The following is a 15,533-nucleotide window of genomic DNA, read 5'->3' as shown; positions in this document are numbered from 1 at the left end:
TTGTATAATTTTGTATAACATCTCTCTCTTGTTAAATATGTTAAAGGTTTGAAACACTTGAAAAAATCTTGAAGGACTAACTAATGAAAAAATTCTTTGTAATCATAATACCTTTTAAGGTGTGGTAATATTATAATGGGATTGCGATACGAAACTCTCCGATCCGGACCCAGATCCGTAACTTTTGGATCCGGATCCTGGCGGATCCGCCATCCCTAGTGCAAAATAGCGTAAGTGCTGACGCACCCAAAATTTCAAATTCAATCAATCAGAGGCAGTGTAACAGCACATTTTAAACCCCGGACGTTCTTAGCCCCTCGATAAAAATATCCTAGGGCAGGTTTACAGGTTTAGTTTACAGGGGGAAAACTTGCCCTAGGACAGAGGTTCCCAAACCTTTTCGTTTCACGGCGCCCGTAGTGTGTCAAGATTTTTCCGCGGCGCCCAAGTCAGAATGTAGGCCTACATACACAAATGAGTGTAGTTGTGAGTGTTCAATGCTTTTTCTCTCTCAAGAGATCGTTAACAAATATACATCAATACGCAAAATAAAAGTAAAACAGGAATGCAAAACAATAACAACTATGAAATCTAACTGATTTATTAACAAAGCAAAAACTTAATAAAAACTTACACATAATAAAACCACTTCAACTATTTCATAATTTATTAAGATCTTTAACCAGTTAGTAAAGGACGTAGTTTGCTACTTTATAATATACTTTTAATTTAGTAATTTATTTTTACTTTTAATAACATTATAAATATGTATATTGTATAATTTATATGTATGTTTGTGGGGAGAGGGGATTGTAGATTAAGATCTTTCTCCCCCCACTAGTCTTAAATGATTTCGCACCCTGCTATTGAAAGTCAATGGGACCGTTACAACTCCAAAGTGTCCGTGACTGGAAGGGCAGTCTCAACTAGTAGTCCAGCACCACAAGCTAGGGAAGATAACTTGCGGTTAGGAAGAAGTTAGTGTTTAGTTAGTTTGTGGCAGGGAGTATTAAACAGAAGCTACTAACCGAAAACATACTGCACATTAGGCAACTTATAATGAGTGACAAATCCAGGTCGTCTTTTCTTTTTTTGCTCTGCATACGGTTATTGTATGAGATTATTGAGTACAAACCCTACATTATATGATACGGTCCAGGTATTAAGCGTATGGCTACAAGGCTTGGTCTTAACGGCCAGAAGAAGAGAAATCATAAGCAGATGTATTCTGTGTAATCTTGCTGTATCATGTTTCAATGTACTTGAATGTTCCGGACATAAGTCCTGTTCACCATCTGGTTTTTATCTTGTGCAACTTATATTAATCTACATTACCATGTCCTTCACTCGAACCTATCAATTTGGCGCTGTGGACGGTGAACAGAGGATTTGAAGGATTCTAATCGTATCGTCAGGATGACTTTATCGACACGGATACCGACAAGTAAGATTTCATGTAGCAAATCAACAAGAGCGGTTTTGACAGTACGAACGTATCGCTCGGCTAAGCCGTTGCTAGGGCTGTGATAAGGCGGTGAAGTAACATGTTTGATGCCATTCTTAAGGCAGAAGTTACGAAATTCGAGAGAAGTGAACGTTGGTCCGTTGTCCGATACGATTTATATGAGTAGATCCGGCAGTGAGTACAAATAAAGCTTTAATATTATTTGAAGGAAAATCTCTTGCTTTACGAGTGTCATTTCAGCAGTGTCATCAAACCATCATTGCATTGGCCAAAAGTAACAGAAAAGTGACACAGAAGGCAAAAGTCTTTCCACCATCTTGGTGCCTATTTCGCAAGTCTTCAGTACCTACATATAAAAGCTCTCCCTGGCAATGACTGGAAAGATTAATGCAGTCCAGAAAGCTTCATCTAGCACGATTGCTGGATGTGCTTCCAAGGGAATCATTTCACGTGACTTGCAAACAAACGCCGTCACAAGTTTGCAAGACGTGGGCGGGGACTTCCGCATGCGCCCCAACTTTCCGGCAGTCGATATATGCGAGATTAGTCGATACTGGGCTGCTGCCTGCTTGCTTAATTATCAGCGGTGTAAACAGCGGGGGCCCTGCGCACAAGCACCCAGAGCGCACGATTTGTGTTCGCGTGTTTGTTTTGGAAAGGGGAGGAATATGCACACCCGTCCCTCCCCACCTTTCCTCTTCTCTGCCTTTGTAACTGCGTGAACGTCGATGTTGCCTTAATCAGGTCAAACCATCCTGGTAAGGTTTGAATCAACCAAAACTGCACAACTCTGATGTTCATAAATCTGATTTTGTGAGACTATATTTTCACCAATAATGAACAGAAATACATGATATTAGCACCGTTTGAAAGAGGAATATTTGCAGTTTCACACAGGTATTCAATGTGCGCCTAACGTGTAACACGACAGATGTCCAGGCTGTACTTTCTTTCTTGCCAAACCTTCTCAAGCATGTCTTCTGTGAAGTTTCCAATGGCGATATTGTGGGATTTCTACGTTCCTCAACTTCCACAGACACTGCCGGAACTGCGATATCGCCATCGGAAACACTGTATATGTGTGTGCGTGTGTGTGTTTGTGTGTGTGTGTTTTTTTTTCAAGATCCAAGCACATGTCCATGGACACGTAAATACTTTGTATTTTTTGGTATTTCACGTCGCCTTTCTCTGAATCGATGGCCAAGAGCGTTGAGTGCTCCATTACCAATAAAACGCCACCAAATTTTCCGTCTGTTCTTCTGTATTTGTTCGTATTAATGTTACTAAAGCCGCGTTTACACCGAATGCTAGCAACAAATGTTGTGAACTTTTTGTTACCAACACGGTTAACAACAGAGGTTGGCAACAAATGTTGGTAACCAGAACACTAGTTTGACTTCATTTTTGTTAATAACTTTTGCTAACATTTTGGCTGCATGACCCCAGTTGGCTACAAGAGGTCGAGTGTGAGGGACAGCGGCGGCGCCAGGATTAATCATCTAGGGGTGCTGACCCATACAGCACACAAATATCCAGGAGATATCTTCTGGATATTCGTGCGGAAATTCTGGATATCCGTAGGATGTTCCGGAATGTCCAGTAGACATCCATAGGACATCCCCTGGATATCCATATGTCCGTCCAGGGGACATCCATAGGATACCCAGGAAGGAAGTGTTTTCGACAAGTTTGGTCCCAAAGGACAAGCTTCTCGCGGAACAATTCAACTAAGTTCAGCACTTGATCCCTTGACCACTCCATCTCACTCAAAAGATTTTCCATGATAAATTACACAACAAAACAAACCTTGCACGAAACGATCGGGTGATGGTGGAGGGAAGGGGAGCGGGGGAATTCTTGCTAACATCTAAGAGACTCCGTTAACATGTGTTGATTCTTTGATCTTTACCGACTTCTTGTCGATAAGTAATTTTCTGTTGACAACACGGCAACTCTGTTGCTAACATGAGATGTTGATAACAAATTCACAAGCGTTTTTCGAAATGTTACCAACATTTGTTGGTAACAAGTGTTAGCACACCCGGTGTGAACGCGGCTTTAGCGTCGCAATTCTGTCCATTTTGGCTAATCACGACGGCCAGGATGAATTACTGTATAAGACAGGGTGTCTACAATTTCGTAAAAACAAAAATCATTAGGGCAATTAGTGAACATGAACATGGCTGGAAGTAGGTAACTATATTTCAGCTAAACACATCTCACCAAGTTTTAGAATATTCGCTTCACATGTAAACGTAACAACGAGAACGGAGAGAGAAGCAAGAAAGTATCGGGGGTGAGCTTTTATGTGATACTTACTATGTATTGACTAATGATGAATAAATAATTTAAAAAATAATCATAACAATTATATAATTATGATACAATTGAGTAATATACGTATCAATGCTAATAACATTCTAACAAACGTCCACCACCCTCTCCAACAATAAATAAATAAATAAAAATAAATAAACAAGGAAGTGGTAAATAATTCCACTAGTCACATAGGCTACTGTAGTCGAGTTATAAATGACTATGGTTCAAAACGTGACCCCATTTCCTACTTTATAGTTTGTTTACAACATATCTAAAATTTCTCGCTTCTCAATTTTTTTCTTCAAAAATCTATTTTTTTTTCACTACTACAAAAATTTTGATTTTTCCAGAAAAACAAGAAATTTTCTTGACATTTCCATGACTTTTCCAGAAAAAAGCAAATTTCCCTGAGTTTTCCAGAAACTGCTTGACACTCACAAAGAACATCCGTGTCTCGAAACTGCAAAACTTTAGGTGGCGATTAGCCTAAAGTGAATCAAAATAAGGAAAAATACACAAACGTCCCATATCTACTTCTTAGTTTAGGCCTAAGTTTGACGATGAGGATGGGACTGTTGAAATTGTCGAAAGACAATAAAAAACACCCATCCCAGATGCTGGTTTATTGAGTGTCGAATTACTTAGCTCTTGTCTCAATGGCAGTTCAAGTAATGAGAGAAACGAATATGCGACAGTCTGCGTTACTTTTTCCAAACAACCACATTGTATTCAGTGAACGGTTTGTCACTGTCACATAGTACGTAAATAAGGAGATCAACAGTTCCAAAATCTATCTAATATATAAAAATGGATGTATGTGTGTATAAATGTATGCATGTTTGATCCGGCATAACTCTCTAACGCCTGGAGCGATTTCAACCAAAATTGGTACACTTATGACTTACAATCTGGAAAGAAATACTGTTGGGGTAAGACACCCCTGGCAGCCCTAGGGGACGGGGTGGGAAGGGGTGACATGCAAAAATAATCGAAAACGACCGATATTAGTGTGGAATCCATCGTTTTCGGGGTCGCTAAGATGAACAGTTACACTCGCAATACCGTTCAACTCCAAGTTCATCACCTATCGGAATGGGGGGTGAGAGGGGGTGAAAAATAAAATGTCAAAAATTACCTACATTAGTGTCGTATCCATAGTTTTCGGAGTCGCTAAGCTAATTGGTGACATTCACGATTGCAATTTTCATATGTGTACCAAGTTTGGTTGAAATTGCTCCACGTGTTCGAGACGTTTGATTACTTTATAATTTGTACTTATACTTCTCAATACCTATAAATAAAATTAGTTACATTTTACACTATAGTTAGAATTCATTATTTTCCTGTCTAATAGAAGATTGGGATAAATAAATACCCGGCGTCCAAAATTGTCACAATAGAGCGTTCCTGTAAAATTTTCGAATGGAGCAATATCTAAGGCTCTAAAAACTGAATCCAATTTAAATGAGACGCCCATAGTCCGTCCTTCACGAAAAGTTATTTTTGAACCTGCTACTGAAACGTTGCAATGGATGCAAACTAACTACTATGTAGCTCGACTATTTGAGTTTGATATTTTGTTTCAAGTCCACTTTATGCAAAAGATAAGCTCATCGCGACTCGGCCTACAGTTTACAGTGGGATCCAAACCACTGTTCGTACATCGGGTATCGTACCCGGGACCCCTTGCTTACAAGGCGACCACGTTACCACTACGCCATCGTGCTCGACTATTTATTTTGGACTTGCAATGTATTTGCACACGTGTACACTGTTGCTGGAAAATACTGTTCGTCTGTTTAGTAGTGAATATGTATTCTGCATAAGTTACATCAGTGAGCAGTTAGCGACAAACTAAAGTCGTTTTCACGTTCATAAGACACAACGACGCTTATGGAGAAACCGCACAGTGTTGCCAATACAGCGCTGGTTCATGTCGCCGGGAAATGATGTCCTTCCTTCACAATGAAGGTGTTACATATTTTGTATATATAATGATAATTATATGTAATTATTAATATTAATATTATACTGTGAACGTTACAGTTACCCTTTTTACTATGATCCATTGCGATCACTACTCGCGCGAGTGTAATGCACGAATATGACACTTCAGAAATCACTTAAAAAAGTAAAAATCACTGAGAGCTCACACAACTGAAAACACTTTTTCGAGAGAGGGAAAAAGTCTAAACAGACCAAAGCAGATCTCTCACTCAAGTAAGGGGAACCTGGCACATGGGTTAGATTCAAGTTGCAACCCAAACAAACAAATGAGTTATGGCCCACGTGAACTGATAAGACGTGAATGACTCAAGCAAGGCATGTCATATTTCTATCTTGAAGCCCCATATTTTGTCACGTGTTGGAAAGCCTTTCAAAGGTTAATATGGTGTCTATGAATTTATGTGTACGTTGGAAACTGAAAGGTGATCTTCATTTCAGTATTAATGTCGACAGTAATGTAAACAAAAACAACGTGTATTTGCGACAGCACTAATGTTGCTCACAACAGCAGCATTGGAAATAATTGTCAATTATTAAATTTAAGTAATTTCAATTCTATTAGAACAAGCTGCATGAAGTTCATATTTTTACTGAATGGAAATAAAATAACAACTCGAAAACTTGGTGGTGATTAGCCGGAATGCTGCGGCGAGTCAGCTCAAGATGGCCAGACAACGTCTCCTTACTTCGCACGCGGTTCGGGTTAAAAAGAAACTCCAAATGCATGGAAGTAATATTTTTGGGAACCTTTGAGTGGTTATAAAAAATAATTTCATTATTTTCTCCACAACTTTGTCGCTGGAAGTTTTTACTTGGAATTACAGAACAAAAACTGGCCAGCGACGACATTTTCTACTGCACGAATATAAAAAATCTCCACATACTTTATTTGAATATTTTTTAATGCAAATATTCTTTAAGGTATTGATAAATTCTGAGTACCACCGTCACCTATGACAATTAAAAAACAGTGTCAATTTTTTTAATAATGAATGCTTCAATTTTACGGCATGTTTCAACGTTAGGAATGAAAACAATGTAAAAATTGTGTTTTCACAGAAAATTTACGTTTTTAATTTATCTAAAATTATGTAAGCAAGTTACCAGTTTATTGTGTTCACCATCGTATTCTCTACAAAATTTCCTGCAAAACTGCAGGTACCGATCTTACTTAAGCTAAATTTGTAAATCCCGAAATTTCACAACAGCGCGGTCGTATTTCCCATAAGAAAAGCATTGCCCATAAGAGCCCATTGTGTCTTCTGAACGTGAAAACGACTATAGTGAAGGAGAAAAACTACACAAGAGCCAAGAGAAACATTAAAATATAAGCTACTTACCTCGATGTGTCCCAAGTGTTGGATCGCTGATGACCAGAATAAGGTCTCGCGTTGTTTCCATCCCAACTTCTGCGGTTGTTTCCATAGCCTAGAACGAAAGGAATTATTGTATAGGCCTAACTCATAATGGAATAGTAATACATATAATTTTCACAAACAAAAAAAATCACACCATACAGCAGGTTTTTTGGTCATTTCAGTCTCGTTTCGACCCTTGTGTCTTCTGAAGCGTGCAAAATGGCCAAATGTGTCGACGCACCCAAAAATTTTGAAGTATGGAACCACGTGGCACAAAATAACCGGTAAAACGTCGATATTTTGCCTCGGGGGTTCGTACCTTTCTTGACTGCAAAATTTCGAATACGATAGAAAATATGTATGCATGGTAGAGTGGGATGCATAAATACTACCAAGCAAATTGTCCATCACCATGTATATTCCCTTTGTTTTATGCAATGAGAGATTCAAGAACTGAAAAAACTAATTTCAAATAGGCCTAAGGTTCTGACAAATCTGTGTACCAGCAGACAAATGAAAAACTAATGAAAATGGTGATGGACAATTTGCCGAACAATATCTGTGGATACCACTATATTACATGTGGTGAAGTTTGCATGGTTTGAGCGGAAAGGTAAAGCCCAGTGCCTTCATAGTGATAGCGACAATAGGGATGAATGGTGACAATATCATGGCGACAATAGAGATGAATGATGAGAAGATAGGAAGACACACACAAAAACTGTGGGTGCAAGCGCCAGTCTTCACATTGGTCTCCAACACTGCAGTTTCCGGGATGTACTACGTGGAAGGTTGAATTTTGGGTGGGTGCCTTCTCAACAGGCCATCCCTTGCACCCCGGCAGAGCTAGGAGAGACGGATTCAAACTCATGTTCTACAAATAACACGATACAGTTATTTTGCAAGGCTACTTATTTCGGTGTGCACTTTATGTTATTTAGCGTTTCTTCTCTGCCAATTTTGGTTAATCGCTACGATGAGGAAATGATGAAGATGCACTCATATAAAGAACAGCTATGCACACGCCGGGATTTGAACCGAGGAACTTCGGAGGAAACATTGTTCTGAGTGAAATTATGTACACAAATCTGGAATATTTGTATTCTTGTTGTTTACCGTCGCTTGCTGCCACTTTTGGCTAATCGCAACGACGTGGATGAGTGATATGAAATTAATGAAGAGACACAAAGAACATCACTGCTAAGGTTGGGATTCGAAGTAGGGACCCCTGGTATCCTAGTGCGACAAATTAACACCAACATTCCAAAGTATGCATCTAATTCACTCCCAGGCATTCCATAAACCGAAGGTTAATTGCAACAGGAATGAAAGTATCATTTTTATGTATCAATGTATCAAACTTATAGATAAACAGCATGCATGAATTTCAATATTTATAATTAGGGGTCGGAAGTTCAAGACCTATAAATTGCCAAAAAAGACCTAATAATATAAAAAAAACGTATAAATGTGATCCAAATTAATTAATAACCAGTTTTAATTACATATTTAATGAATATGCGCGGAACCTCCTTATCTGACTCGAGATCTTTGCTGGCGCGTGCTGTCTGGTCTTATACACCGTGCTAAAAGCTTCAAAACAAGAGAAAGTTGCTACTTAACAGCGCGACCTTCCAGACAAGTTACGGTTAAAGGACCTTGTACCGTACCTGCTTCAGTCGTCCAAAAATGTTTTTCTCTCTTTTCAGGGTTGGTTCAAATATATATATTTATTTCTGTTTTTATTATTTCTTTACTACAGAAAGCATGTTTAAGAGGTGATGAACTGATGATGTTTCGAATTGAGAATGGGCAGTAAAAACGTAGTCGAAAGAAGGTGAAGTCGCAAAAAAAAAAAAAAAAACCGTTAAGACCTAAAAAAAAAGGCGAAAAAGGACAAATAAACCCCACCTTTTTCTGGCCTACAATGACCCAAAATGAACATATATTATGTTGGGCCTCGTCTTCGGACGAAAAAAAAAAGGATTTTTCCTCACTTCCGAGCCCTATTTATAATACTCCAGCAACCTTATTTAGACCTTGCATGTTCGACTCAAAATTTGAACTTATAGCGAATCCATGCTATTAGCTAATCAGCTCACGAACTAAGAAGCTATGAAAGAAAGACGAACAAACGGCGGGGAAAAATTCGAGTGAAACTGTTTTCTCCTTTCCAGTCACTACAACATGATTGGGGCTTCTACAAACACCGGAATATCCATTAACCAGATTGGAATTCCGCGAACTTAAATATTGGAAACCGATAAAAGGAGGAGGTTCCCTAAATACACATGCAGCTTCGATAAGCTGAGAGCGGCTTCCCTGCTCTTTACTCCACCCATACTGGCAGAGGGACAGCGCAATGATGAAAAGCAAACCAATGCCAGGGAGTTGCCTGTTATGAAGTGCCTCATCCGTTCTTTGCAGTACTCGTTAATGATTTATTTGCATAAACAAATTATTATTTTGCACAGGGACGGTAAGACTTATTGATGTTACTTTATGTCGCTATACTCGGGAGATCTGAAGCTTGGGATTTTTTTCAGATCTTGTTCCGACATAGAGCGATTCTGGGGTTCACCCAGTCTCATTCCCCGCGCGATAAGAGAACAGGGTTGGACACATGTGGCCTTGAAGCAATCAAGTTGATCCAGCTGCCACGGCGAAGGGAAATTCTTGTGGTATACTGCATAAGAACAGCAAACAAATTATGGACATGAAACTTGAGCCTAATATTGACTCTGATGTCTTCAAATTTCTCTGAAACTCTGTTATTTTCCAACGAATTTCCTACTTCGCGTAAAATTTGGTCCGAATTCCCATGCAAAAAGATAAATTTCCCTTCACGTGGCACCAAAACCGTAAAAAAATATATATTGGAGAATGACGGTTTAAGACCGTCAATTTCCGCTGCCATTCAGCTACAGTAAAAAACATGACAGTCTTAAAAGCATTAACGGCCATACATAGTTATCTAATTAATGTAATTTAACGATTCGTATTAATGGTGTACACAACTGCAATTCACAATTATTATCTATCTTTGTACATCATAAAATATTCAAAGTTAAAAAATAAGAAAAAGTTCTGCCCCTTTCTGACCCGAGCCTGGCTACAACGTTTCAACGTACGGTGGGTGACGGTGGCGTAGTTTTAGGTGTGGGCAAAAAAAATATCAAGAAGGGCATATTTTTGACAGGTTTATGGACAACAATCTCACAGAAGTGCCTTTTGTAAGTGTAGGCAAATCAATCTGAGGGGGTCATACTTTCTCAGGAAATTCCCGAGGGCTTTTTTACAAAAATCTTGGATTAGACGGGGTTCCACACTTGAGCAAAAAGCTCATATGGGCATGTTGAGCAAGTTTTAAGTGTAGGCAAATCTGCCAGAGGGGGGTTCATACTTTCTCGCTCCAATAGTATCATCAATTACACTACTGCTGTTGTATTTTAATGGTAGAGTATTGTAAATATTATGGTAAATGTAATAACAGTGTACGGATTAAGGTCGTGGAGTGGATACCCAGAAGTCCCAGGTTCGAGTACTGGATCACTGCGTATGCCCCCGTCATCTACCTCATCCTCAGCGTTGCAATCAACCTAAGAGGCAGAAAAGCAAGCCACTGCATAGCACACTGCTTTGAAGATGAACCTTTAAGAACCTTTTCTTTCTCAAGCAGGCCTCATCTCCAGGAAGGTATCAAATCGGGGCAAGCCCTGGCACCTACTGACCTGTTGGGTGAGAATGAGTCACGGCAAGGACTTTCCCTGCTCCACCCAAATTCGGCAATAGTTTGGCTGCAGAGTTCAATGAACTAAGCGATCTCTAACTTCGCACTGGTAATGGTTATCCTGGAGAGTTGATATGAACGAACAGCTCTCTAACCGTTGGTAACGTATGTTTTGAAAATGAACCTCTGGTCTCAGAATTCAGTTTTGAACTCTTGCTCTGTCCACAGTGAGCACTGATACGTTAATCGGGACTGGGCGTACAGTCTAAAGTGGTATCCGAATTACTGTGTGCCTTCACCGAGTATCGAACCCGACGACGTTAACACTGTACCTCTAGGGAGACCAGAACTCAATAATTACAGTCGACGCTTGGGGTTACCATAGCGTATCCATCTTGCAGCACAGTATATGCATTACCCGGGCAGTGTTCGCCAAGAATTCCAGCAGCAACCGCCGATTTGTGGACGTTAGGGGATTCCCACGGGAACCGCCTTGATCCCTGAACAAACACACGCCCTCCCTGGATCCAATTCCCGATAATTAAAGTCTTGGCTGAGCTGGCGAGATGAGCCCTGTGTTTGCGTCCCAGCTTAGCCTTCTCCTCCGCTAGGCTCCCGGAGAGGACGACTACAAAAGCAAATTTCCTTCGCCCTCCGTGTAACCAGAGGTACAATCTTGTCTTCGGCTTTCAAGCCCTATATTGCTCTTGCTTCTCAACGTTTTGCGGCTCCAACAAACGTTCATATGGTGATGATTGCAGAACGGTCTCACAATGCCACCAATGTCGTTTCAATTGTACTTCCGATAACTTCGAGCGTTACATACACAATTAGTTTTCAGTGAGCGAGAAGCAGTGATACGTCACGTGTAAAAGCTTTTGTTGAATTTATGTTGCTACATTCAAGTCCCTTTATGTGTATTGAATTTGTCTGCATGTGTTTTTTTCTGCTGCATTTACATAATCGCGACGATGAGACTGAATGGGGGTTTAGATGGAACTGAGTCAAAAAGAAACATCCATGCCCAAGCTAGGATTCGAACCAGGATTGCACGCAGACGGGAGCTGGTACAATCTCGCCCTCTCTTTCTATTTCAGTTATTTTACGTCGCTTTTATACGTCTTGGGCTATTCGTGACGATGAACAAGGATGGACTAAAAAGTGGTGATGGGACAAAAGAATGTGGATTGATTTAAATCAGGTGATTTTTTTTTTAAAAAAATCTGATTTAAATCACTTGAAAAAAAATCATTAATAGAATAATGTACATAAGGGATTTGCAGATTTCGGAATCACTTTTAGTGAAAGTACATTAATATCCTAATCATTTAATAGGCTCTAAGATGGGGTGAAGCTCATATCAAAGGAACTGTAAACTGTAAATAAACATGGTAGCTGATACTTTGCAAACTATCGTTAAAAAAGTTGCCAAAACTCAGCTACAAAGACTATAAAAAATATTTTAAGTTACAATTATATAGTATTATACATCCAGAATGTTATATTGTCACTAGAAGAAAAGTTACTGAAATTTTTATAGTTTCATTAACACACTCAACAAACATTTCCATAGTAAATTGATATATACAGTATCAGAAAGACAAAAATGTATATTTACATATAATTATTTATTTGTTTTATTCAAACTGTTCAAATATTTTACAGAACCGTTTACCAGAAAAAAACCATAAAAACATTTTAAGCGTGTTCTTTCTTTAAATCGATATTAATAAAAAAAACATCAAAAATGATTTTTTAAAATAAAAATCATGATTTATATCCAGCCTGGGACAAACACAATGATACACCCAACCATACCTTAATCAGGGTCAGAACCTAGATTTTATGGCTCTCTAGAGCGTTAGGGTGATCTTATTAAACGGGCGGAGACGTACACAATGGAACATGTACGCCTTACCAGGGCTTGATCCTGGGATCTCTGGCTTCGTAACGAGTTAAGGTAACCATTTCGCCACGGAGATCGGTTGTGATCTCGTTATGAATAAATCACAGACACGGTCTACGAAATCTTTGGTTCTGTATTGAAATTAAAATTGTGGGTGCGTCAGCACTTATGCCCCATCATGTTATACGGGGGCAAGTCCCTTATCATAATCAAAAACAAAACTTATTTCTGATGACAACAATATCCATACCCAGGTTATTTATACGTCGAGGCTCTAAAGGAGTACTTAGCATATGTATGCACAAAACACAGAACACACAATCGTACTGACTGTGCGCCCAGACGCCAGTGCCTCGTTGGCCTGGATAAATGCAATTTAGCAGCGTGTATACGTGGAATAGATGCTGACATTTGGGCGTTTTCAGAGGTCTTCCCTCACATCCCAAAAAATACATATCGAAACAAATTTTAAAAACTACTGAATTTCATGGAGTAATTTTTGAGATACCAGAGTTCACGATCCTTTCACTTCAACAAATAAAGTAATCCGGCTAGACGTATATTTTTACGCGAGATCAAAACCACTGCAACAGGGAATCGAAACAAACACCCTTTGATCACAAGGAGATAAGCAATTGGGGTTGGTTGGTTATGTCTAATGGAAGGTGCCAATATGCATCTCATTAATCGACCTATTAGTCAAAAATTCGTTTTCAGTCCGCTTTATGCTCAGATAGCCTAAACGGGACTGAACAGAGAGTATAAAGTGCGATCCAAATCAGTGTGCAATGTGCCTCCACTGGGGATCGAACTCAAACCTCTTGATCACTACGCCATTGAGTTGGCACGTAGTGGCACTGTAGGTCCAGTCCCGATTAGCCTTACTGTGCATAAAGTGGACTTAAAACACCAACTAAATCAATCATTCTCTAGTAGTTTCCTAAATATTGGAAGCTGATACCGACGGACATGACGGTTGCATTAGGATACCCCCTACCCTGACTAGCAAGAACCTGCGTGGCGTGGTCAAGATCTAGGTTTGGGTTGACCCCGATTCGAATCCGAAAACCCTCGATTACAAGCCGATAGCAATCAATATAAAGTTGTGATTGCAACCATCGGAGCGTAAATTTTAGCGAGTTTGCACCCGGACGCTTTCAAGTGTCCACATGAAAAGGAACGGCCTACGTGAAGTCAACGAACACACCGGCCGAAGCCTTGCTGCAGGCACTTAAGCTCCTAACCTATCCGAAACAATGGGCCATAGTCGCTGACCCTCGAAAATCCAGCAAAGAATGGCAAACCAAGACCAACATCAAGGACTCTGAATGACATAGCACGGTCCCCGGAAAACTTCTTTCTGCAGAATCCCAAGACGAGAATTACAAAGGGGACCTCCCGCAGTCAGAACATCTTCAATGCTTTCTCGTCCGTGGAAAATGTGCATCCACAAAAAAAATATTCGGACCGTTTCGTTTCTCTTTTATGCTTCATATTCTGGTACCACACACGTGTGGGAGATAAGACTTTTTCATTTTTTCCTGCCTTTTTATCCCGCAGTCTCTAACGCTCCAGCATCTGTTCCGACACTTTTGTGCCGGGATGAAAATTTTTCCGCACGCACATACACACACACGAATTCCCTCTGTTTCTTGACAACCCCCTCCCCCCATGCACTGCAAACACCACATAAAACCATCTCCAGCCCTTACCCCATGTGGGGAGACGCCTCTTATGCCCCCCTCCCCAACCTCGCAACGTATAAGGCTCGGTTCTCCTTGCAACATTTTTGGTGGGGTTTAAGAGGAACGGTCGTCATGGCAACACTCTCTTGAGGAGTTCCCCAAGGTTCGTTGCCGTGGCAACGGGAGCCAGTGGACAAATCATGGGGCTGGGCCGGCCCTTGAGATGAGTGGCAGAAGGTCAAGGGTACTTGTGGACGTTTTTCTTTTCTTTTTTCAGAAAATGAACAGAACAGTTGACTCCAGACATGCGGGGGGCGCAAGGGGGAGACCCTCCCCCCCAAGTCCGTTCGAACCTCCCTCGCTTCCATCTCTCGAATTCCGTTGTTCCCTCTTTCCTTATGCCTCGCCAATATTCTCAAGCGAAGGAGCACGGTCCGTCTTCATGAAGCCTTCCAAAAACTTCCCTCACCGAGGCAATGCAGTTGTCCTCTCTCTCTCCCTACACGTCTCGTGACAATAGCTCAGAGCGTTCATTGTTCTCGTTGATGTGGTGAATCTCAGTAAGTACGCGTCAAGTTCGCATCTGAATCGGTGAGCGAAAGGAACTTATGCTTGTCTTATGTATGCTGATGGAAAAACCCAGATAATATTGCGGATGGTTACCGAGACGGAACTTCTGAAACAGCAAACCTGCAAACTTTTATGCGACATGCTCGGTGATCACTACGGCTTTGATTTTTTTTCTGGGCCTTGAAAACAATAGTAAATCTGATAGCAGTCCGTTTCCATACAGTTATAACCAGAAAACATTACTTTTATTTTGCTTCTTTTTTTGTATTTTTCGGCCTTTTTTGGCTTTTAGATAATTTTTCAGTGTTTATTGCCGTTTTTGTTGCATTTTCCTCATTACCCATCATTTTTAAATACTCAAAATGTTTACTTTTTGCTGATGATTTAAAATTGTATCAAGTAATAATAGATCCAAACGGTGCACTCAATTTGCAAAAAGACTTGCTAAATGCACAAAGATGGAGCATCGAAAATAAATTAAACTTTAACAATA

At 40.1% G+C, this 15,533-nt stretch overlaps 1 protein-coding gene across 1 annotated transcript in view; it reads right to left on the bottom strand.

The window, feature by feature from the left end:
• Rat1 (5'-3' exoribonuclease 2 Rat1) overlaps positions 1-15,533 on the bottom strand; it is a 160,982-nt gene that overhangs the window by 12,979 nt on the left and 132,470 nt on the right. The window contains exon 19 of the mRNA XM_083137833.1: positions 7,132-7,219. Coding sequence (XP_082993959.1) covers positions 7,132-7,219 — 88 coding nt within the window. The remainder of the gene's footprint in view (positions 1-7,131; positions 7,220-15,533) is intronic.

This window comes from Lepisma saccharinum, chromosome 16 (assembly GCF_977018435.1).
Source record: "Lepisma saccharinum chromosome 16, izLepSacc3.1, whole genome shotgun sequence".
NCBI classification, from domain to species: domain Eukaryota; kingdom Metazoa; phylum Arthropoda; class Insecta; order Zygentoma; family Lepismatidae; genus Lepisma; species Lepisma saccharinum.
The sequence above is the reverse complement of the archived record's forward strand: the minus strand, read 5'-3'. Positions and strand labels throughout refer to the sequence as shown.